The following is a 23,690-nucleotide window of genomic DNA, read 5'->3' on the forward strand; positions in this document are numbered from 1 at the left end:
CAATATGGTTCTTGCTCAGCACCTGCTTTCCTTCCCAGAGCCTAGAATTTTGGTACCTGCCAGGCAGAGGTGCCCACATGACTGGCCCCTAGCAAAACACCATGGGCACTGAATTTCTAATGAGCTTCCCTGCTAGACAACATCTCCTACATGTTGTCACAACTCATTGCTAAAGACATTAAGTGCATCCTGTAGGAACCCCCTGGAAGAGGACTCTGGAAGCTCCAGCCTGGCCTCCCCCGACTTCACCCAAGGTGCTTTTTCCCTTTGCTAATTTTGCTTTGGATTCTGTCATTATAATAAGTCTTAGCTGTGATACCACCATAAGCAGCGTCCTGTTGAGTCCCCCGTCCCCATGCCCTCCCCCAGTTTCAGGAGCAGAAAAGTGGCCACACGGAAGCAGCTTCCAACACACGTTCGTTTTTCAAGGCTAAAGGCCAACAGGCAGCAAGCTGATCTCCTGATCCCCCTCCCCAACGTGCCCAGCTCAAAAAACAAAGAAATAAAGGCCACTTCCTCTCCCCGTCGGCCTCAAGCTCATCTGGAGGTAGAATTGGAAGCAGCAGCTAAAGTGGCTGCGGCAAAACAGCTGTTTGCCTCTCTCTGGGCTCCCAAACTTAACCCCTTCTTTCTTGATGTGAGGGGAAGAAAGAAAATCCGTGCCCTGAAAGGAAAGCGATCACTGAGAGCACACAGGAGACTGTGTTCATGGTGGAATTCTCCGGAAGCCAGCAGAGCAAGAGAGGCTGGAGGAGGAATTAACTAAAAGAGGGAAGGCAGAGACCAGGGCTGGGGCCGGGGCCGAGAGGGTCTAGTCAGCGGCTAAGGAGGCCTGGGAAGACAAAGAAAAATGGTGCAGAACAGCATCCGCCACGGAGCTTCGGGAAGGGCCTAAGGTGCACAGCATTGTGGCAAACGTATGGAGCTTCCTCAGACAACGGAAACCAGAACTACCATCGGATCAGTGATCCCACTGCCGGGCATCCCCCCAGAGGAAATGAAATCAGTGTGTCAAAGAGACAGGGGCACTCCCATGTACGCTGTGGCCAAGATACGGAATCAAGCGAAGTGTCCGTCAGTGAATGAATGGGCAGCACAAACGTGGTGCACACACAGTGGGATACTGTTCAGCGTTTAAAAAGAGGGAAATCCAGCTGGGCACGGCGGCTCACGCCTGGAATCCCAGCACTTTGGGAGGCCGAGGTGGGCGGATCACTTGAGGCCAGGAGCTCCAGACCAGCTTGGTCAAGATGGTGAAATCCCATCTCCACTAAAACTACAAAAATTAGCCAGGTGTGGTGGTGTGTGCCTTTAATCCCAGCTACTCTGGAGGCCGAGGCAGGAGAATTGCTTGAACCCGGGAGGCGGAGGTTGCAGGGAGCCGCGATCATGCCACTGCACTCCAGCCTGGGTGACGCAGCAAGACTCTGTCTCAAAAAATAAATAAATAAAAACAGGGAAATCCTGTTATTTGTGACAACATGACGGACCTGGGGACACTATGCGAAGTAAAGTAGGCCAGGCACAGGAAAGCAAACCCTCCATGACCTCACCTGTATGTGGAATCTAAAAGAGTTGAATTCAGGCCAGGCGCAGTGGCTCACGCCTATAATCCCAGCAACCTGGGAGTCCGAGGCGGGTGGATCACCTGAGGTCACGAGTTCGAGACCAGCGTGGCCAACGTGGCAAAACGCTGTGTCTACTAAAAATACAAAAATCAGCCGGGTGTGGTGGTGTGTGCCTGTAATCCCAGCTACTTGAGAGGCTGAGGCAGGGAGAATTGCTTGAACCTGGGAGGCGGAGGTTGCAGTGAGCCGAGATCATGCCACTGCACTCCAGCCTGGGTAACCAGAGTGAAACTCATCTCAGAAAAAAAAAAAAAAAAAAAAAAAAAAAGTTGAATTCATGGAAGCAGAGGGTAGAATACTGGCTACCAGGGGCAGGGAGGGGGAAGTCCGTCAAAGGATACAAAATTTCAGTTAGACAGGAGGAGTAAGTTTAGGAGATCTACTGGGAAATAGAGCAACAATCACTGTATTGTACTATACAACACAACACAGTGACTAGAGTGAATAGCAATGTATTGTAAGCTTGAAAGTTGCTGACAGTAGATTTTAAATGTTCTCACCACCAATACATCATCAGTATGTGAGGTAATGCGTATGTTAATTGGCTTGATTTAGGTATTCCACAAGTTATATACATACATCATAACATCATGTTGTACACTCAAAAATAGACAGCTTTTCTTTTTCAATTTAGAGAACTAATTTTGGCTGGGCACGGCGGTTCATGCCTGTAATCCCAGTACTTTGGGAGGCCAAGACAGGAGGATCGCTTGAGCCCAAGAGTTCGAGACCAGACTGGGCAACATGGCAAAACCGCGTCTCTACAAAAAATATAAAAATTAGCCAGGCATGGTGGTACATGTCTGTAGTCCTGGCTACTAGGGAGGCTGAGGTGGGAGGATCACCTGAACCCAGGGAGGTCGAGGCTGCAGTGAGCCATGATCATGCCACTGCACCCCAGCCTGGGCAACCGAGTGAGACCCTGTCTCAAAAATAATAATAATTTTGTTAAAGGCCCATGGGATAGACCACAAGTGCCCACCCAGGAAACAGAAAACCACAGATTTCTGAATCAATGGTAGCAGCCACCAAGACCAACTGGGCATATTTTACAGAGAACGGAGGTGCCAAGAGAAGAGGCCACAAGCTGAAGGAGTGTCCTTGGGAGGGCCACATGTCCAGCTCCCTGCTTGTAGACAGAACTTCACACGGGACAAATTCCCTGTGTGATTTATCTGCAAGATACCCCAGGCTCTTCTTGGTACCTGAAGATCTTTATGGTATCTTGACACATCCAGAGGGCTGCCTCCAGCTCACATGTAGGAGACATCCCAGCTGATAAGTTCTAATTAATTTACTGTCTTAGGGCCCATTTATGGAAACCAGTACAGGGATCATAAAACCCTTGAACTACCTTGAACTATGGAGTCGGGGTGAAGTAAGGAACTTTGGTGGCTCGAGATTCTAGAAGCCAGGCTTCCCACCACCCCAGCCCACAGCAGCTCTATGCCTGGGGAGAGAGAAGGCAGCCAGGTGTGCTCCAACCAGGAATCACCCACCCCCCACAGAGGATGGCAGGGGCTCACCGGGTGGATGTCCAGGAACAAGGAGTGTGCCTCCTGGTTAGGGTGCAGGCCAGTCACCGCTTCTGCCAGAACCGGGTCGGCGTTGAGGAAGTGAGGATGGGAGAGAAACAAGGGGGCACCTAGAAGAGGGGCAGGGAGGGGACATCAGACAAGGACAGTATATTGGCAGGTCCTGCCAGGCCGGAGGTCTGCACAGAGCTGTGGTCTGCAGAGCACCCCCGTGGCGATGACAAGATAACCAGAGACAGAGAGGATCCCTTCCTCCATTCTGTAAAAAGCCCCAGGCCCTGTTATGAGGGACAAGCTCTGCGCCAAAGAAGGGGTGAGGCAGGAGCCGCTGATTCTGACAGGAGAGACCAAAAGAAGGAAGAGGCCTCTTCACAGGAGCCAGGTGAAGGATGCCCGGGAAGCGCATTCCAGGTGGAAGGGAAGGCAGAAGCAAGCGTGGGGAGGGGGAAATGCATGGTGCACAAGGGTGCTAGGGAGGCAGGGATGGAAAAGGCGACGCCAGATTTGAACTTGGGTGTGGGGAGGGGAGTCTCAAGCGCAAGCCAAGCAGCCCACACTGTCCCCTGCAGGACACGCAGCAATGATCGGAGCTCAGGTGTGTGCACCTGTGGCCAGATCTCCCTGCATCCACAGGAGTGTGTCCCTGTAGACACACCTGCTACAAATGTGAGCTCAACCTCGCCACTGACCAACCAAACCAGGCAAACACCAGCTCACCCTCGGGACAATGGACAACAGGCCTGAAGGACAAGTTAACAAGGAACAGCGAGCGGGCCTCTCTCAAAAGCTCACGAGGGCCAGGCGCCATGGCTTACACCTGTAATCCCAACACTTTGGGAGGCCTCAGCAGGCAGATGACTTGCACCCAGGAATTGGAGACCAGGCTGGACAATATGGCAAGATCCTATCTCTACAAAAATTAGCCGGGCATGGTGGCACGTGCATGTAGTTCCAGCTACTCAGGAGGCTGAGGCAGGAAAATCACTTGAGCCTCAGAGGTTGAGGCTACAGTGAGCCGTGACCGTGCCACTGCACTCCAGCCTGGGTAACAGAGCAAGATCCTGTCTCAAAAGAAAAACAATTTTTTTTAAAAAAGCTCACAAGGATCCAGACAGTGCTAATCCACAGACAGAGCCAACGGGTGGTGACCAGGGGCTGGGGGAGGGGGCGGGGAGTGACTTCTGATGAGTCTGGGTCTCCTTTTGGGGTGACAGAAATGTTCTGGAACGAGATACAAGTGATGGCTGCACAACCTTGTGACCCTGCTAAATGCCACCGAATCGTTCACTTTAAAATGGTTAATTTTATGTTACAAGAATTTTGCCTCAGTAAGAAAGGAAAACAAAACAAAACAAAAACCTGAATCAGAGGCCAGGCACGGTGGCTCATGCCTGTAATCCCAACTCTTTGGGAGGCCAAGGCGGGTGGATCACCTGAGGTCAGAAGTTCAAGACCAGCCTGATCAACATGGTGAAACCCCGTCTCTACTAAATATACAAAAATTAGCTGGGCGTGGTGGTGGGTGCCTGTAATCCCAGCTACTCAGGAGGCTGAGGCAGAAGAATTGCTTGAACCCGGGAGGCAGAGGTTGCAGTGAACTGAGATTGTGCCATTGTGCACCAGCCTGGGCAACGAGAGCAAAACTTCGTTCCAAAAAAGAAGGCCGGGCGCAGTGGCTCACGTCTGTAATCTCAACACTTGGGGAGGCTGAGGCGGGCAGATCATGAGGTCAGGAATTTGAGACCAGCCTGGCCAACATGGTGAAACCCCGCCTCTACTAAAAATAAAAAATTAGACGGGCGCAGTGGCGGGCACCTGTAATCCCAGCTATTCAGGAGGCTGAGGCAGGAGAATCGCTTGAAACCATAAGGCAGAGGATGCGGTGAGCCGAAATCACGCCACTGCACTCCAGCCTGGATGAAAGAGCAAAACTCCATCTCAAAAAAAAAAAAAAAGAAAGAAAACAAAACCCTCATCAAACTCACACGGTCCCTTCCCACAAAGCATCAGCCGTCCCTCACTGCCGGCCAGGTGACTGACGATCACGCTCACATGCATCTCACAACCTCACACTTCTAAAGTATCTCTGCTTTTCTTAGCAAAGCCAAGCACTGCTTTGAAATAAAAGCTGGGATTATCGATGTTGGGCTTCCTCTTTCTCAGTCCTTGTGCATCCCTGCCCTTAAGGTTTCTCAAGCATCACTCGTCCCAGTAGCTTTTCAATTTCATCACATCTGAATGCCCCCTGCACTGTTATATAATGTGCTGCTCTGAACCAACTGCCAGTGCCTTCCTTAAGTCTCTGTATTTTAAAGGGAAGCTTTACAGCTATGCAAACACTTGCCGCAATTAGAAAGTACATATTTGGGCCGGGCACTGTGGCTCACACCTGTAATCCCAGCACTTTGGGAGGCTGAGGCAGGCGGATCACTTGAGGTCAGAAGTTCAAGACCAGCCTGGGCAACATGGTGAGACCCCGTCTCTACTAAAAATACAAAAATTAGCTGAGCATGGTATGTGCCTGTAATCCCAGCTACTCGGGAGGCTGAGGCAGGAGAATTGCTTGAACCTGGGAGGCAGAGGTTGCGGAGGCTGCAGGGAGCTGAAATCGCATCACTGCACTCCAGCCTGGACAATAGTTTCCGGAGGTTGCAGTAAGCCAAGATTGCACCAATGCACTCCAGCCTCGGCAAAAGAGCAAGAGTGTGTCTCAAAAAAAAATAAAATAAAATAAAGGGCCGGGCGCGGTGGCTCACGCCTGTAATCCCAGCACTTTAGGAGGCCGAGGCGGGTGGATCAGTTGAGGTTGGGAGTTCACGACCAGCCTGACCGATATGGAGAAACCCCGTCTCTACTAAAAATACAAAATTAGCCGGGCCTGGTGGTGCACACCTGTAATCCCAGCTACTCGGGAGGCTGAGGCAGGAGAATCGCTTGAACCCAGGAGGCAGAAGTTGTGGTGAGCCAAGATTGCGCCATTGCACTCCAGCCTTGGCAACAGAGCAAGACTGTGTCTCAAAAAAAAAAAAAAAAAAAAAGGACATAGTTAAAAAATACCATGGAAAATAATGATGTTGTAAGTTCTAACTAGAACCTGTTACTGCATGAGGCTTTAACTGGGAGCCCTGCTCTTTTTCTGTTAAAAGAAAAAACAAAACAAAAAAGGCTGATGAGTGTGGAAGGCTCTTCAAGTCCTCTCAACACCAAGAGACCTTCTCCTGCACATGATGGCAAGGAGGAAAAGAGCATGGACCCAGAAGCTCACTCTCACCTCCTTGGACCTTCTGAAGCCATCCCAAGCACCCGCAGGGACAGTGTCCTCCATGATCTGGAAAACGCTGCCTCTCATGCCTCCTCCGTGGAGGAGGCAGCTACGGAGCCAGACTCCGGAGGAATCTCAAACAAGCCCTGGCCTGCCCACAGCCCCAGGTGGAGACCGAGGTGGGATGGAACAACTTGCCAGCCCCCGCCCTTGCTTCAGAGGCCGAGCCTGCATGGACCCACGCACGTGTTTCTTCCAATGTTATTACCAAACACGCCGAGAGAGATCTTCCAAGCTGTAAGTGGTAATTAATTTATAGCTTTATGGCATATCTAGCCAGACATAATTGCCCAGGATTGCCACCGATGATAATTAGTTGGCTCTGTGAGGCAAGTCGGATGCCCTCACGCAACAGGGAGGTTTGAGATGAGGGAGTTGTCTGAGTCCAACAGATTTCAAGGCCCAGAAAGGCAAAGGCATGGTACCTTTACTCTTTAGATAACATGCCACAGAAACACAGACATAGGTGCACCAAACGACACGTGTGCACCACGGTCATGGTCGAAAAACAGGAACTTGGATGCCTAGGAGCAATGGAAGGAGAAGATGGAGGTGGCGCCCACGATGGAACACCACACAGCAACGGAGAGGAGGAGCTGCTACCACCCACAACGTCACGGACAAATTGCACCAGGGTGCTCGGGTGCACGGGCCAGAAAAGGAGAAAAAGGAGTCTAACATTATGGGTCCATTCACATGAAGATGCAAACCAGCTGAGCTCTGGGGCTGGACGTCAGGGCGGTGGGAGGACCGCGAGTGGCATCCAGGGCCTGTCCTGTCTGTTTCTCAGTCAGGGTGCTGGCCACGGGGTGCGTTGACTTTGTGAAGTTTCAAACTGCAGGTGTCAGCCAGGCGCAGCGGTTCATGCCTGTAATCCCAGCACTTTGGGCGGGAGGATCACTTGAGCCCAGGACTTCAAGACTAGCCTGGGCAATATGGTGAGACCCCGTCTCTAAAAAAAATTTAAAAATTAGCTGGGCATGGTAGCAACCGCTTGTAGTCCCAGCTACTCAGGAGGCTGGGGTAAGAGGATCAATTGAGTGATGGAGGTCAGACTGCTGTGAGCCATGATGGCACCACTGCACTCCAGCCTGGGCGACAGTGATACCCTGTCTCAAAAAACAAAGCAAAAAACCCCAAAAACTGCATGAGTCATCTGGGAACTTCTTTGTATCTATGTATATTTTATTTAGAAGCAAAAACTAAGCCCGGGCAAGACGGCACAACCCCACCTCTACAAAAAAAAAAAAAAATTGAAATAAGATAAAATAAATTAGCCAGGTATGGTGGTGTGTACCTGTGCTCCCAGCTACCTGGGAGGCTGAGGTGGGAGAATCATTTGTGCCCAGGAGGTCAAGGCTGCTGTGAGCTGTGATTGCACCACTGCACTTGAGCCTGGGCAACAGAGAAACCCTGTCTCAAAAATATAAATAAATATAAGAAAAAACTTTATTTAAATAAGGATTTTAAAATTCCCTTGCGCTTTTGAAATTCTTTTGGCAGATGTGCTAAGAGAAGGCGGGACACACCTCGTCCCACGCCCTTGGAGGGGATGGGCATGTCGTTTCTCCCCCTTCTCCTGGTACCTACACCCCTACTTTAAGCCTTCCCTACTTTCAGCCTTGTGCTTGGAGTGGGGCCGGCCCACCCAGGAGCCAGCTGAGCATGTGACACAAGCCTGGCCAATCAGCATAGTCCACCTTGGCTACTGTGATTGGTTTACAGCTGGGCATGGGAGCCAGGCAGACCAATTAGAGCAAACCCTGGAACTTCTGCTGGAGTGAAGGAAACACAGGTGGCCGCCTTTCTGCAGGACTCGGAGCTGGGCGGAGGTGAGTCTGGAGCCTCCACAGGCAGCCAGGAGGGAGAGCCTGCTTGGCAGCAAAGCCAGTCCAGCAGAAAACTGAGCTGGGACTTGGCAGAGGCAGCTTCCAGACAACATCTAAGTTCTGGATTTGTGCCTAATGCAGAGATCTGCCCTGGAATTTTTCATTACGCAAACCAAGAAGTGCCCTTTTGGCCTAAATCAAGTGGAGTCCAGCATCTGCCACTTGCAACAGTTGCTGTAGCACACCTATTGGGTGTGTAACATCCTCAACCTTACGAGCAGAAATCCCCGCCGATACCAGCAAAGAATGAAGCAAGCAGAGGCCAATGCCCAGACAGGCCAGACAGGACCAGGAGACAGCAGCGGGCGTCCCAGGCCCCAGCTCCAAACCATTCGTTCACAGGTTGTTCCATTCTGCCTGAAATAGGGGAAAGCATCCAATCTGTTGACAGCCCCTCCTCCTGACCCCTGTTGCAGACCAGTCCTTTAGAGTTGCCATTGCCAGCTGGAGGACGGGGCTTCAACCAAAAAGGCTCCCAGAAGGCAAGACACAGTCAAATAGAGGGCCGCTTCCGGTCCTACCAACCCTGTGACCTTGGTCGCATCCAGCATCAGGCCTCAATTTCCTAAGTACAGAACGCACTCACCATCCCTATATTCAAATACTGTATGAGTACCCATTACATGCGGGGCACAGTTCTAGAAGCTAAGAATAAAACCAACAAGAGGAGCTTGGGGCCCTGCCTACAGGGATGACAGTGAATGGAAGGGGCAATGAATAAAATCCACAGTCCATGAGTTCAGGGAGCAATGAGCACCAAGACAAGAAGAGGAAGACAAGAAGACCAAGACAAGAAGACAAGAAGAGGAAGCCATAGGGAGCAGCAGATGGGAGAGGGGGCAACTTTAGAACAGGAAATCAGAGGAGGCCTCCCGGAGGAGGTGGCATTTGCATGCAGGCCAAAAGAAGGTGAGGGATGATCCACTCAGAAGTCCAGACAAAGAGCTCTCCAAGCAGGGGAAGCAACCCATGCAAACCACAGCGCAAGGCACTGACCTTGGTATACTTTAGAAAAAGGGCGAAGGCATCAGGGCTGGAGAATAATGAACAGGGGACTTGTAGGGAGAAATGGAGTCAGAGAGGCTGGTAGGGCTGGATCCTTCAGAGAGGCCGGTAGGGGCTGGATCCTGCAGGGCCCAGGGCCATGGTGGGAGTTTGGACTTCACTATGAATGCAGACAGAGCTGCCAGACATTTTAAGAGGACGGCGGCCATCTGCATATTTTTCGAGATGGGTCTTCCTCTGTTGCCCAGGCTGGAGTGCAGTGGGGTGATCACAGCTCACTGCAGCCTTGACCTCTGGGCTTAGGCCATCCTTCCACCCCAGCTTTCCACGTAGCTAGGACTACAGGCATGCACCACCATGCCTAGCTAATTTTTTTTTTTTTTTTTTTGCCAGAGAGAGGTCTTGCTATATTGCCCAGGCTGGTCTCGAACTCTTGGCCTGAAGTGATCCTCCCACCTCGGCCTCCTACAGGGTTGTGATTACAGGCGTGAACCACCACACTCGGCCTGCATTGTTAAAAGATCCCTCGGCTGCTGTCGGGAGTGCTACAGAACTTCCTATGATGATGGAAATGTTCTCTATCTGTGCTATCCAAGACAGTAGCTGCTAGACACACATGGCTTATGAGCATTTAACTTCCGGCCGGTGCAACCAAGGAACTGCCTTTTAATTTGATTTCGTTTAAATCAATTTCAATTTAAACAGCCGCAAGAGGCCAGCAGTGACCGCACTGGATGGTCTAGGGGATGGATGGTAAGGCGGCAACGCTGCATTGAGGGATGGGCTACTGAAAGGGCTGGATCACCAGGAAGGACGTGTCCGTGGCCTGGACAATGAGGCGGGGGTTGGGGTGGGGAGCAAGAGAGAGGAAGGAGTGAGGACTCAACCTGAAGGTAAAGCCATCTGGGCTTGTTGACGCACTGGAAGAGCCGGGTGAGGACAGGGAATCAAACTGACGCCCGAGGGTCCAAATTGAGCAACTCGAGGTGGGGGTGTCTCAGGGACTGGCACACAATTGAGACACACCAACAATGTCAGGGGACCGACGCCAACAGCAGTCATCACATCTGCCTAGCCACCCACACTGCGGAACGAGAGGATGTTACATAACACACAGACCCTCGCCAGACTCATTTCATGTCATTTAGGACACGTACATGCCCTAAGCCCCAGAACCCATGGCTATGTCAGGTCACAGGGTAAACGGGCGCTGGGCCTGCTCAGCAGCTGCCTTGAAGGTCCAGAAATTGGGCCGGGCACAGTGGCTCACACCTGTAATCCCATTGCTTTAACAGGCAGAGGCAGGTGGATCACTTGAGGCCAGGTGTTTGAGACCAGCCTGGGCAACATGGTGAAACAACATCTCTACAAAAACTTTACAAAAATAAAATTAGCTAGGTATCGTGGCCCACACCTGTGGTCCCAGCTACTCAGGAGGCTGAGGCAGGAAGATCGCTTGAGCCCATGAGGTCGAGGCTGCAGTGAGCTATAATCGCACCACTATACTCCAGCTCCAGGCTACAGACTTGTCTCAAAATATAAAAATAGGCTGGGCGCGGTGGCTCACACCTATAATCCCAGCACTTTGGGAGGCCGAGGCAGGCAGATCACTTGAGGTCAGGAGTTCAAGACCAGCCTGGGCAACATGGTGAAACCCCCATCTCTACCAAAAATACAAAAAATTAGCCAGGTGTGGTGGTGCACGCCTGTGGTCCCAACTACTCGGGAGGCTGAGGTGGGAGGATCACTTGAACCTGGGAGGCGGAGGTTGCAGTGAGCTGAAATGGCGCCACTGCACTCCAACCTGGGTAACAGAGTGAGAGTCTGTCTCAAAAATAATAATAATAAACAAGATGGGGAGATTGTCCTGGGGTATCCAGGAGAGCACGATGTGGTCTTAAGGGTCCTTAGAACTGGAAGAGGGGGCAGAAGAGGGAGGAGAGGAAGAGATATGAGGACAGAGTGGATCAGAAGGATGCCATGTTGCTGGCCTCAAAGGTGGAGGAAGGGCCCGGGAGCCAAGAAACACAGAGGGGCCTCTGGAAGCCAGAAAAGGCAGACGCAGCTTCTCCTAGAGCCTCCAGAAGGAACACAGCCGCCTTGTTCTGAGCGCGGTGATACCCACGCAGACTTCTGAACCATAGAACTGCAAGATAACCAGTGTGTGTTGTTCTAAGCCATGAAGTTCATGGCAATTTATTGTGACAGCAACTAATAGACCTGGCATTTCTTCCTTTTCAGATTATCTCCCTGCGGCCTCGTTATCTTCAGCCTAATGGGATTATCAAGAGTACAGAGGCCAGAGATTAAGCAGACAGCACGGGGCAGATAAACCCTCAGCTGGCCCCACCCTCACACCCTCCCGCCATCCCAGCACAGGGGACGGCACGTACTGAACCTGCAGGTGCTGACGTTCTGAATTCCAGACTCCAGGCACGGGCAGAAGCCTTCGTTGGGTGGGTAGATGGACCCGTTGGCAAACAGGGTTTTGGGAGCCACGAAGCGATAGGTGGGGATGCCTTCAAACACCCCTGACTCCTTGTACATTAGCTTCATGGATCTGCAGGGGACAGACAGGATGAGAGGGGACACCCAGACCCGGCGGCCAGAGCCAGGCCCTGCCGAAGGCTGTCCAGATCCAGCCACTTCTCCCCAAGGGCACTACCACCTCCCGGGTCCAAACCGCCCCCATCTCTCACCCACGTAGCTGCAGCGACCTCCTAACAGGCCTCTCCACTCCGACTCTGCCCTCCCCACCCACACCAATGTATTAGCCACGGCCAGATGGAGTTTTACAAAAGAACAGAGGCCAGGCATTATGGCTCACACCTGTAATCCCAGCACTTTGGGAGGCCAAGGTGGGAGGATCACTTGAGCCCAGGAGTGTGAGACCAGCCTGGGGAACATGGTGAGACCCAGTCTCTAAAAATAAAATTGTTTTTGAAAGTTATGAAATTAAAAAAAGAACAGAATATATCATGCCCCTGCTGAAAATCTGTGACCCTTTCTAGTCTAACCTACCATTAGGATTCATTGACCTTATCTAGCCCCTGCATAAGCTCTGCTCAGCCCCGCCCCAACTTCCTGTGCCCAGGGCCTCCCTGCAGTTCCTAAGCACACTCACTCCTGCCCCAGGCCCTTTGCATCACTGCTCCCTCTGCCTAAGAACAGTCTCCTCTGGCATCTTCATCCACCAGACTTCAGCCCTTCAGTCAGATCTCAGTTCAGCTGTAACTTCCTCGGGTGGCAGCACCGTCCCCCACACCCACCCCATCCACCCTCCATCCGTTCATGCTCCTGTACTTTCTCAAAAGCACTTCTGAACTTGAACATGCACTGTGCTACCCACTCTGTCCACGGCGGCCACTCAGCACGCATGGCTGTCCATCCCGCCCTTGACATGGGGTGAGTCCAAATTGGGATGCAAGTATAAAATACATTCCAGATTTCTAATACTTGCTAGCAAAAAAAACAACAAAAAAAAACCTCATCAATAACACTTGAAATGATTCCATTTTTGATATATGAGGTCAAATAAAATACATTATTAAAAATAATTTCACCAATTTCTTGTTACTTGTATTAATGCAGCCACTAAAAAATTTTAAATTGCATGTGTGCCTTGCATATTTTGATTTATAGGAAAGTGCCAGCTTAGATAATAGTATTATGTCAATGCCAAATTTCCTCATTTTGATAACAGCATTATGGTTATGTAAGAAAATGTCCTCGTTTCTGAAAAACACCCACTGAGTATTTGGAGGTAAGGGGGCATACAGCCTCCAACCTACTCTCAGATGGTTCCGGAAAAAGACACTCGGCGAGAAGAGGGGGTGGGGGGCTTAACACGGCTAGTGAACCTGGGTGAAGGGGAGACAGGGGCCACTTGTATTTCTCATGCAACTTTTCTTTAAGTTTAAAATTCAGCTTTTAAAGTCAGCTGGGTACAGTAGCTCACACCTGCAATCCCAGCACTTTGGGAGGCTGAAGCAGGAAGATCCCTTGAGGCTAGGAGTTCAAGACTAGCCTGGGCAACATAGCGAGATCCCCATCTCTAAAAAATTAAATAAATAAATAAGTAAAAACTTAAAATAGTAAAAAGTGGCCACACAGAGCAAAAGCACTGTCACTCTCTGACACTCTAGTGTTCGTGCATTTGCCTGAGTTGCCCTGATAGGACACAGCCTCCTGGGGAACGGAGACTTGGCCCACCCTCTCACTACCGGGCACCTGGCACACAGTAGGGCTTCACAGGGTTTGCTGGGAGGGCAGATAAGTCAAGGTCCACATGAGTGAATTCCTAAGTAAAGGACTTTTCCAGAGTGACCAGAATGGAACACGACACAGCAAGGCCTCCAGAAAAGGGCTGTAAGAGCCACCCACTGTCTACTCTTACCCCACAACTGGGACTATGGGACACAGAGCTGAGCCTGAAGGGGCCAAGCAGAGCCAGCTGATGTCTCAGCACCCAGATGGTCACGGGGGCCACCAGCCAGACGCCAGAGGGAGCCCACCTCTCGCCTCCATGTCATGGCCCCCTGTGACTTGACATGTCCTGCCCCCTCCTCCCAGCCCAGCACCACCTGGCTGCAAACCACCACCAGCAGCCTCTCTTTGGGCTGTGCAGAGGCATTGGCAGCTGGAGTTTGGCTTTTGGTGGTGTGACCAAAGAGAATTCAAGCTGGTTCCAAGGGCTACTGAGTCAAATCCACGATGAGTCAAAATGCTTTCCAAGTGCACAGCCAACACCACAGAATTTGGCCATGAGCTACCCAGGAAACCCAGGAGGCCCCGAGTCCCAGTGATTACCGGCAGGCCTCAGGGCTGTAGAACTCCAGCGAGGACTCAGGAGTCATGAAGGGCGGCCACATTTGCCCAGAAGTTCCATTGATCATGTTGCACTGATCGGAATGCCAGAAGTCAACCTGGGGGGAAGCATCCAGACTAGACCCCTCAGTAGGGCCAAGGCCCCTTAATAAGCCCTCTCAGGTGCTGCACACCTAACTCGCCCTGGTGCACGCATGGCCACTCAATTCCCAATACTGGCACAGTGGGAAGAGGGCAGGCTGTGTAGACACACAGAGAGAATGCCTACCACAGCTTCCCCCTCCCAGACCCCTGAATGTGTAACTTCGCTAGGGACTCAGTTCTTTCATCTGCAAAATGGGCCTATCACCCACATTTCCAGCCTGAATCTGGAAAAGAAGTGTGGTGAGCAGGTGAGGTGAGAGGTGGGGCGCAGCTGTGCTCAGCCCTCAGAGCGGAAGTCAACAGGCACCTCCTGAAAACAATCGGCACACAGGCAAACTACTTAAAATCATAATGGTGGCCACCACCGGGCAACCCCAAAACAGAACCTATCAGGTTAACTGACTCTGGGGAGCGAGACCCAGACTCAACAAAACCAACTGCTCACTTTCCAATCTTCTGTATGATGAGGATGTTTAAAATCACGTGCACATGTAGAGTATATTGGAATATACAAGCCACAATGAATGTGAACTCCATCTATCGTGAATGGCTACTGCCAGTTGCAGATGGTGATTTTTGCCACCCTGGGCACTGGTTGGGGTACGATTTGTCCCTAGCCCTCAGGGTCTTTGCAGTAACTACCACGGGGAGTGGGGAGTGGGAAGTCACACCGTCATTTTCACACATATTGAGAAAAGGTCACGAAGGTGAAAAAAGCAAGTTGCAAAACAATGCACGTAGTATGATTTCATGATGTTCAAAGAAGAAACAATTCCGTACTTCTCTGCGTACATACAGGTGTGCACATGGGTAAAAACGGATGGGAAGATATATCCCAAACTGATAACTGTGGGTTTCCTCTGGGGCAAGGGGTAGGGGTGGAAGGTGATACTAAGGGCACTTATCTCCCTCTCTTGTTTTATTTTGTAATGTGAATCTCTTCTCTTTTTTTTTGGAGACCGAGTTTCACTCTTCTCACCCAGGCTGAAGTGAAATTGCGTGATCTCAGCTCACTGCAACCTTCACCTCCTGGGTTCAAGCGATTCTCCTGCCTCAGCTCATGAGTAGCTGGGATTACAGGCATGCAACACCACACCCAGCTAATTTTTTGTATTTTAGTAGAGACAGGGTTTTGCCATGTTGGCCTGGCTGGTCTCGAACTCCTGACCTCAGGTGATCCCCCCCGCCTCGGCCTCCCAAAGTGCTGGGATTACAGGCATGAACCACCACGCCCGGCCTTCAAAACATTTTTGTAAGTAAAGAATCGAAAGGAAGAAAGCACTCAGTTCCCGGCAGATGCCAGGTGCTCAGTAAGCTCAGTAAGCAATCACTAACCCCACCTGCCCCTCTGGCTGGTCAAGCTTTAACCAAAGGTAAAATCCCTCCTCCAACTTCAAGAGTGTTCATCCTCCCAGCACCCTCTTCACGACAAGGGAAGAAGGAGCTCTGTGGTCCCTGCCATTCCCGAGCAGCCACGGCCCGGCCCACCCTCCCCTCTCCCTGGCGACAGGGGCCCTCGCCTCTCGCCCCTCACCTTGCTCAGCCCGTTCCACTTGTCCACGAGGTGGATCCTGCTGATGTTCTGGACCCCCGTGAACACCGTGAAGAGCCCAGAGTCGGAGTTGTTGAGCTACAGACACAGCAGGGAACAGCATCTTAAGGCTTGGGCCTGCCATTGAGCCGGCCTGGTCTGAACATTCTGGGCTGAGCCCTCCTCCCCCTCCACCAGAAAGACAGGGCCCCCAGCATCTGGTTCACTGCCACATGCCCAGTGTCTGGGGACCGAGAGGAGGCTTGGGAGCTTTCTAGGAGGAATGGTCCCGGGTTCTGTGGCTGCAGTGTCCCACCCTCCCTTCCTAACTCCAGGAGAGTCTGGCTTTCCTCCCAGGTAAATGGCAGATCACCCCCACTACACCCTACTCCAGCATAAAATAAAGCATGGCCAGGTCAGCTCCCTGAGCAATGAAAAAGGAGAAGTGGCATGTCACTTGGGGGGATGCTTTAAGGACTGTGCACACGCCTTTCACCAGGCTCTCTGCCGCTGCTATAGCAGCCAAGGAGGTATGTGTCAAGACAGAGCCTCCCTCAGCCTGGATCCCCAAGTGACCACCACAAGCGCGGGTGCCCCAGTCACCCACACTGGACGTGGAGTGCAAGCAAAGGAATAAGTCTTGGTTGTTCTAAGCCATGGAGATTCCAGGGCTGCTTGTCACAGCAGCAAAACCTGGCCTGTCCTAACCCATCGAGGTTCTTGATAGTGGGGCCCAGGCTTTGGTGCTCCGAGAGCATTTCCCAGAAGCTGGTTTCTAATCCCAAAGACATGCAAAGCACAAAGTGGTATGAGTGACTGAAGGAAATATCTAGAAGTGCTTTGCAGGGTGGAGCACACTGAGGAGCTCCAAGGTTGCCCGGCTGAGTGACTGCACCCATCACAGACCTCCAGAGCAGGACCCAGCACAAGGCCCCAGCCCAGCCTCCCGGGTGTGTCCGTCACTTGCCCATGTGGAGCCAAGAATAACCAGAGCCACTACAAAGGGGAGCATTAAAGGGACTCATGTGCAAAAACGGCCAGGTACAGTGCACCGGACACAGTAAGAGCTCAAAATGATAGTCTTTATTTTCATTATTATTGTTATTATTAATAAATGCTCACCCAATAGGATCCTTAAATGATCATTATAATGGACGGAGAGCATCAGAAACTGCCAGTTACTACCCAAAGCCCAATCTCTCCTTACTCTTTCATACAAAACCCAAACCATACTCAGAGCATCAGCACACCCAGCTAAAAGGCTACCTTTCCAGCTTCCCCTGGAGCTAGGTGTGGCCATGTGACTCAGTTCTGGCCAATAGAAAGGAAGTGGACATTGGTTTTCTTCCTCCCTAAGAGGGAGGAAACTGGGACATGCTGTTTTACTCCCAGTTCCTCCATCTGCTCCCCAAAGCCCCATTATTTTTTCCCTCTTGCTGTGCTGCCTGGAATGTGATGTGATTGCTGACACTCTAGCAGCCAACTTGGACAATGAGGTTATCTTGAGGATGAAAACCACATGCCAAGGATGGCAGAGCAGAGTAGTAGAAGGCTTCCAGATCACTTAAGACCATGAAGCCACCACACCAACACTGAACAGCCCACCGCTAGACTTTTCTTGTGAGGTTTTCATTATATGCAGTCAAACGTAGATTATACTAAACTAGGGACTTTGTAATAACTTTCATTTGCAAAGCACTTCAGGATTTACAAGATGCTTTTACAGCATCATGCCACTTAGCCCAAACTTGCTAATTTACCCACACGACAGGAGCCCGTCACCCTTGACAAAAACGTACTGAGTATCTATCACATGCAGCACCACGATATCCCCCCAGCACTCTACCCTGATCAGCAGAGACCAAAGAGATGGCTGAGGCTGGAGCAGTCCCAAGGACTCAGTGAAACCTGCGGTGAGGGAGCCAAGGTCAGGGTCAGACCCTCCATGGACGAGATGTTGGCTCCGAAGCCCAGTCAGTGACCCTACCAGGTTGCCAGGAGTCAAGATTAAGAGTCAGCTTGTGATCTTTCTCCCCAGCAGCCATGTCCCCTTCCTCCAGCAAAGCCTCCAATTTGCTAAGCTAAGGCCCAGTCACATCATTTGAGCCTGGATCAAGCTGTACCTGAATCCAACCCTAGCATTTTCAGTTCTATGAGCCCCAACATTCCCCATTTCACTCAAGCCGGTTTGAGTCAGGTTCTCAGTCACTTACAACCCACAGTCACTAGATCCCCAGCCAGCTACAAAGCAAGCTGGTGACCAGTGTCCAGGCTGTGTGAGGGGAAGACAGGACACAGGCCTGAATCTTTGGCTTCTCACCAGGCCACACGTACCTCAGCAAATAATCCGAACTTGTCCTTGAAGGGGAACATGCCTGGAAAGTACTTGTTGATGAGGTTCACAAGGGGGTCCTTGTAGCCCCACATGATCTCACCCACAGTGCGGTTCATGAAGGCACGTTCGCCGAGGGTGGTGAATGCCAAGGTCATGATGAGCTTCAGGGTCATGGGCTTATTCTCCATCATCACCGCCGCACCCTGCAAGGCGAAGGGACACTAGTGTCAGAGGCTGGACGTGGCTGGCCCATCCTCCCTTGGCCCCAGCTGGGCCTCACAGCAAAGAGCCCATGAAGGGAAATGCTGGGGTGCAGGAGGCCCCTGGAGTGGCCACGTGGGGCGTCTGGGACACCAGAACCACCCTCTGCTCCTCCAGTGCCAAGGCCACATGTGCTCCCGAGAACCCCTTCTCCCCCTTGCACCCCACTGGACTCAGGCTAAGTGAACTCCAGCCCCAGTCCCAGAGGCGGGCCTGTGGCTCAGCCCTCAACAAGACAGCCCCTTTTGGAGATCTCAAAAATGTAAATTGAAAAGGGAAAAAAAAGTACTTTGGCCAGGACTTCCAAACCAAGACAGATGGACCCACCTGGGAAACTCAGAACCCACTGGGGGTGGTGGAGACAGCACAGGGCCGAAAGCCACCCACCAGGCGTGAGTCCCCATGCTCCGACCACCTCAGGGACTGCTCTCTGCACAAGGGGCAGGCGGGAGGAGAGACAGGGGACGAGGTCAGGGTGCGAGGCGGCGTGGGCCACAGGGCAGCCTCACCAAGACCAGGATGTTGGGCATGACGATGTAGTCGCTCTCCGAGCCGTGGGACTTGGAGGGCTGGAACTGGAAGGTGCGGTACTCGAGGAAGGACACGGTGTCATTGTTGTTGAAGGTGATGTTGCTTTTGTGCCTGAACTCCCTGTAGGGGAAGCCAGTGGGTCAGACGCCCCGCCCCGCTGCATGGGACGTTTCCCTTCTACTCGCCTGCAGTGCCTGCCTGGGAACCAGGGGCCCTGGACGTCTGTGCACACCTCCGGCCCCACAGCCAAAGCTGAGTTCGGCCCCTCCGCCAAGTCTGTCCCTCCCGCCGCCTGCCCACTGCAGGACATGGTGTCGCCGCCCACCCGGCCTCGTTCTGCTCTCCCTCACCCAACACGGCCATCGCCTCTCCATCTACAAAAGGAAGTAATCACAAGCCCTACTTCACAGGGCAGCTGTGGGGATTAAGCAATCAGATACCCGGAAAGCAATCAACACAGCCGCCGGGTGCAGAGAAAGCACGAGGTAAACATCAGCTGCCGTGACTATTGCTGCTGCTGTCCTTATGATCTCTCATCTCTCCAAGCCACTCTCCACCATCCAGAAGAATCTTTGAAAAGTGGAAATCAGATCGGGAACAGTGGCTCATGCCTGTAATCCCAGCACTTTGGGAGGCCAAGGTGGGCAGATCACCTGATGTCAGGAGTTCAAGACCATCCTGCCCAACATGGTGAAACCCTGTCTCTACTAAAAATACAAAAATTAGCTGGGCATGGTGGCAGATGCCTGTAATCCCAGCTACTCGGGAGGCTGAGGCAGGAGAATCGCTTGAACCTGGGGGGCGGAGGTTGCAGTGAGCCGAGATCGCGCCACTGCACTCCAACCTGGGTGAAAGAGAGACTCCGTCTCAAAAAAAAAAAGTAGAAATCAGATCGTGCCATGCTCTGGACCACAACCCCACTTTGCATGCAGGTTAAAATCAGGCTCCTAACGCGACCTCTGAGGCCCTCAGCAAGGCTCAGGCCTCGTCTCTCCACTGTCTCCCTCCCTCGTAACCCCAGCCGCACAGGCCTCTGTTCCCAGCCTTCAGACCTTTGGACGTGCTCTGCCCGGGACTCTCTCTCCCCAGGGCCTCTTCCCACCATGCGGGTCCAGTGAGTGTCCCTTTGCAGAGGTGCTCCCGACCCTCCAGTCAGACCGAGCCCCAAGGCCACCCTCCCTCCTGCACTCCGGCTTCACACTGTTTTGTCTGCACAATACTGATGGCTGCCTGATTTCCCCTTATTTGTCCACTTCTTTACTCTCTCCCCATCAGAACATCAGCTTGGTGAGGCAGGGCCTTGGTCTGCCTGCGCCCCCAGCACACAGGAGGTGCTCAGTCAGTGCTCACAGAATGAAGGAGTATAGAGAGCTTTGGCATTTTTGCCCATTCTGTCCACTGCTGGGTCCCCTGTGCTTAGAACGGCAGCCAACACCTAGCAGGTGCTCAATAAACATCTGTTAAATGAACGAGCGAATGAGTGAATGAGTGAACGGAATGCAGCAGCTGATTCATGTTTCCCACTCCCAAACCTCAGGCACATTTGCTGGGTTTCCATCTTGGCTTTCCCAGAACCAGACCGTGGGTCTCAAACAGCGGGAACACCCTCTGTCCGCCCCATCCCTGGAACACCGTGTGCCGGGGGCAAGTCAGCTCCCCTGTCTGTGAACTGGGAAGCGGGGGTGTGGGGGAGGGGAGGTGCTGTGAAGACGCCAGGAGGTAAGGGAGTTGTAACAGGCACATCCGCCAGCCGTCTCAGAGCTCCGAGTGCATCCTGAGTGTCCCGGTGACCCCATGAAGGGGCTCTTGTGTCTCTCCAGTCTGCAGACGGGCAAACTGAGGCTCAGAGGGATGAAGTCACTTCCCCTAGGCCACAGCCAGGTACAGGACAAGCAGAAAGCAAAGGCACAACTCTGTGGTCCTTGGGCCAGCATGTTCCACAAACAGCTGACCCCTTCCCGTGCTGACCCACCCGGTCCTCTGGCCCAGATAGGGTTTGGGGGGTAGGTCCCTGCTCCTGGTCATGCATGCATGTGTGTGTGTGTGTGTGTATGCATGTGTATGTACGTGTGTATGTGTATGTATGTATGTGTGTGTATGTATGTGTGTAACTCACACATGCACCCTCCACCCAGACCCACACCATTGGTCCCTCCCTGCTCCATAAAGAACCTCTCTAGGCAACGTCTGGTGATTCACACCTGTAATCCCAGCACTTTGAGAAGCTGAGGAGGAGGATCGCTTGAGCCCAGGACTTCAAAACCAGCCTGGGCAACATAGCAAGATCCCATCTCTAAAAAAAAAAACAAAAAAAAAAACCTGAAACAAAAACTTCTCTGGGACTAGCACTTACCCCGACTATGACTTGCCTGCTTCCGGAACAATCTCTGGGGCTCAGTCAGCAGCCTCCCCATCCCGTCCACTCTGAGACCCCTCCCCTGCCCAGCCTCAGCCGGCCCCTCCACCCTCACCTGGACACAGCCTCACCTGTACACGTAGGGCCCGCGCTCCCGCACCTGCGGCTTTTCGCCCTTCAGGATCTCGCTGGGGTTCATGACGTCAAAGAAGTAGACGGAGAGATAGAAGGGGATGGGGATCTCCTTCCACATGTTGAAGGACAGGCTACTGGGGTCGATGCGCACGTTCTGCAGGGGAAGGGACAAGTACGCTTGTGAGGAGAGTGATGAGGGCCCCACGCCCCACCACACGGCTCCGGAACAGCTGCCCGAGCCCGGCCAGGGAAGGGGCTCCTTGGCGGGAGCTTGGGATAGGAGGTGGTGGGAAAGCCCTTCGCACATGAGGCTGTCGCACCTGGAGCTTATGGAATTAAACAGGCAACCTATCCATGCTGTCATAATGCATCTTAAAATATGTCCTAACAGCAACAGGTGACACCAGTCAAGGGACTGTGGTAAACAGGGGCCCATGCACCATCTAAAGGGAGCGCCGGAGCTCAGGGTAGCGGATGGGCTCAGGGCAGGGATAGCCTCATGCAGAAACATGGGCTCCGTGTGGCCAGGTGGATCATTCATTCATTCCACAAGCACGCACTGAGCACTACCACCTGCCAGGCAGGTTCTAAGAGCTGGGGATTGGAGAATGACCAGGACAGACCAAAAGCCCAGCTATGTGGGGCTTTACCATAGCGGAGGAAAGGCAGGCACCAAACAACTCAGGTAAAACGCATGCCACGTGACAGAGCACAGAGAAAACACAGCAGGGATTGGGGAGAGACTGGGATTTGAGACAGAGTCATCACGTAAGTGAAATATAGGCCAGGCGCCGTGGCTCATGCCTGTAATCCCAGAACTTTGGGAGGCCGAGGTAGGAGGATCACCAGAGCCCAAGAGTTTGAGACCAGCCTGGGCAACATAGCAAGACCCTGTCTCTATAAAGAATAATTTTATTTATTTATTTATTTATTTTTTGAGATGGAGTCTCACTCTGTTGCCCAGGCTGGAGTGCAATGGCATGATCTTGGCTCACTGCAACCTCTGCTTCTGTGTTCAAGCGATTCTCCTGCCTTAGCCTCCTGAGTAGCTGGGACTACAGGCCCCCACCATCACACCTGGCTAATTTTTGTATTTTTATTTATTTTTATTTTATTTTATTTTTTTGAGAGGGAGTCTCGCTCTGTGGCCCAGGTTGGACTGCAGTGGCGCGATCTCGGCTCACCGAAACCTCCATATCCCGGGTTCAAGCAGTTCTCCTCCCTCAGCCTCCCGAGTAGCTGGGACTACAGGCACCCACCACCATACCTGGTTAATTTTTGTTTTTGTTTTTGTTTTTTAGTAGAAGTGGGGTTTCACCACGTTGGCCAGGCTGGTCTCCTGACCTCAAGTGATCCGTCTGCCTTGGCCTCCCAAAGTGCCAGGATTACAGGCATGAGCCACTGTGCCTGGCCTATAAAAAATAATTTTTAAAAAAGTAGCTGGGCATGGTGCTGCACACCTGTAGTCCCAGCTACTTGGGGGGCTGAGATGGGAGGGTCACTTGAGCCAAGGAGGTCAAGGCTGCAGTGAGCTGTAATGGCGCCATTGTACTCCAGCCTGGGTGTCCAAGCAATACCCTGTCTCATTAAAAAAAAAAAAAAGAAAGAAAAGAAAAGAAAGAAAGAAAAAGAACACACACAAACACAACCTAGACCCAAAATCAAAACAGAAGGCAGTGAGGAAGGGAGCTCACGAATCTAGAAGGTGGGGTGCAGGGGACATTCCACAGCAACCACAGCCTGTGCAAAGGCCCTGTGGTAGGGAGACGCTGGGAGAGAGCCTCCCTGTGTGGCTGAGTGAGCCAGTCGGAAGATGAGAACACAGAAGTTTTCCATGAAAACCAGAAATAAAGAAATGTATATGAAATCTCCTGATTTAAAAATGTTGCAAAAACATGGTTTTCTTAAAGGGACTATAGGAAACACGCCTGGGGTCCACTTGGACTCCTCTGCCAGCTTTCCTCCTCTAGATCTATAATTCGCTGCCCCAGTGTCACAGGGAGGTCCCCCCCAGTCCACCTGACCCCCACCCTCAACCCAGCCGGGACATATCTCGGGCCCCTCAGTGCCCACACCACGTCAGAGCCTGGCAGCAGTGACCCAGCCCATCAGACTAGAGCTGATGTCGCAAAGCCAGGCGGCTGCGTCACCTTCCACCCTCTTTTGAACATGGCCTTCTAAGACAAGGACA

General features: G+C 52.2%; 1 protein-coding gene across 11 annotated transcripts in view; it reads right to left on the reverse strand.

Moving 5' to 3' along the window:
* Positions 1–23,690, reverse strand: part of SCARB1 (scavenger receptor class B member 1) — an 87,520-nt gene that overhangs the window by 19,998 nt on the left and 43,832 nt on the right. For all 11 annotated transcript variants that reach the window (XM_003314015.7, XM_509475.9, XM_063785289.1 and 8 more), the window contains 7 exons: positions 21,496–21,653; positions 18,987–19,128; positions 18,216–18,419; positions 15,885–15,980; positions 14,189–14,304; positions 11,773–11,939; positions 3,155–3,273 (listed from right to left, as the gene is read on the reverse strand). In XM_003314015.7, coding sequence (XP_003314063.1) covers positions 3,155–3,273; positions 11,773–11,939; positions 14,189–14,304; positions 15,885–15,980; positions 18,216–18,419; positions 18,987–19,128; positions 21,496–21,653 — 1,002 coding nt within the window. The remainder of the gene's footprint in view (positions 1–3,154; positions 3,274–11,772; positions 11,940–14,188; positions 14,305–15,884; positions 15,981–18,215; positions 18,420–18,986; positions 19,129–21,495; positions 21,654–23,690) is intronic.

The sequence above is a fragment of the Pan troglodytes genome, chromosome 10, assembly GCF_028858775.2.
Source record: "Pan troglodytes isolate AG18354 chromosome 10, NHGRI_mPanTro3-v2.0_pri, whole genome shotgun sequence".
Taxonomy (NCBI): Eukaryota; Metazoa; Chordata; class Mammalia; order Primates; family Hominidae; genus Pan; species Pan troglodytes.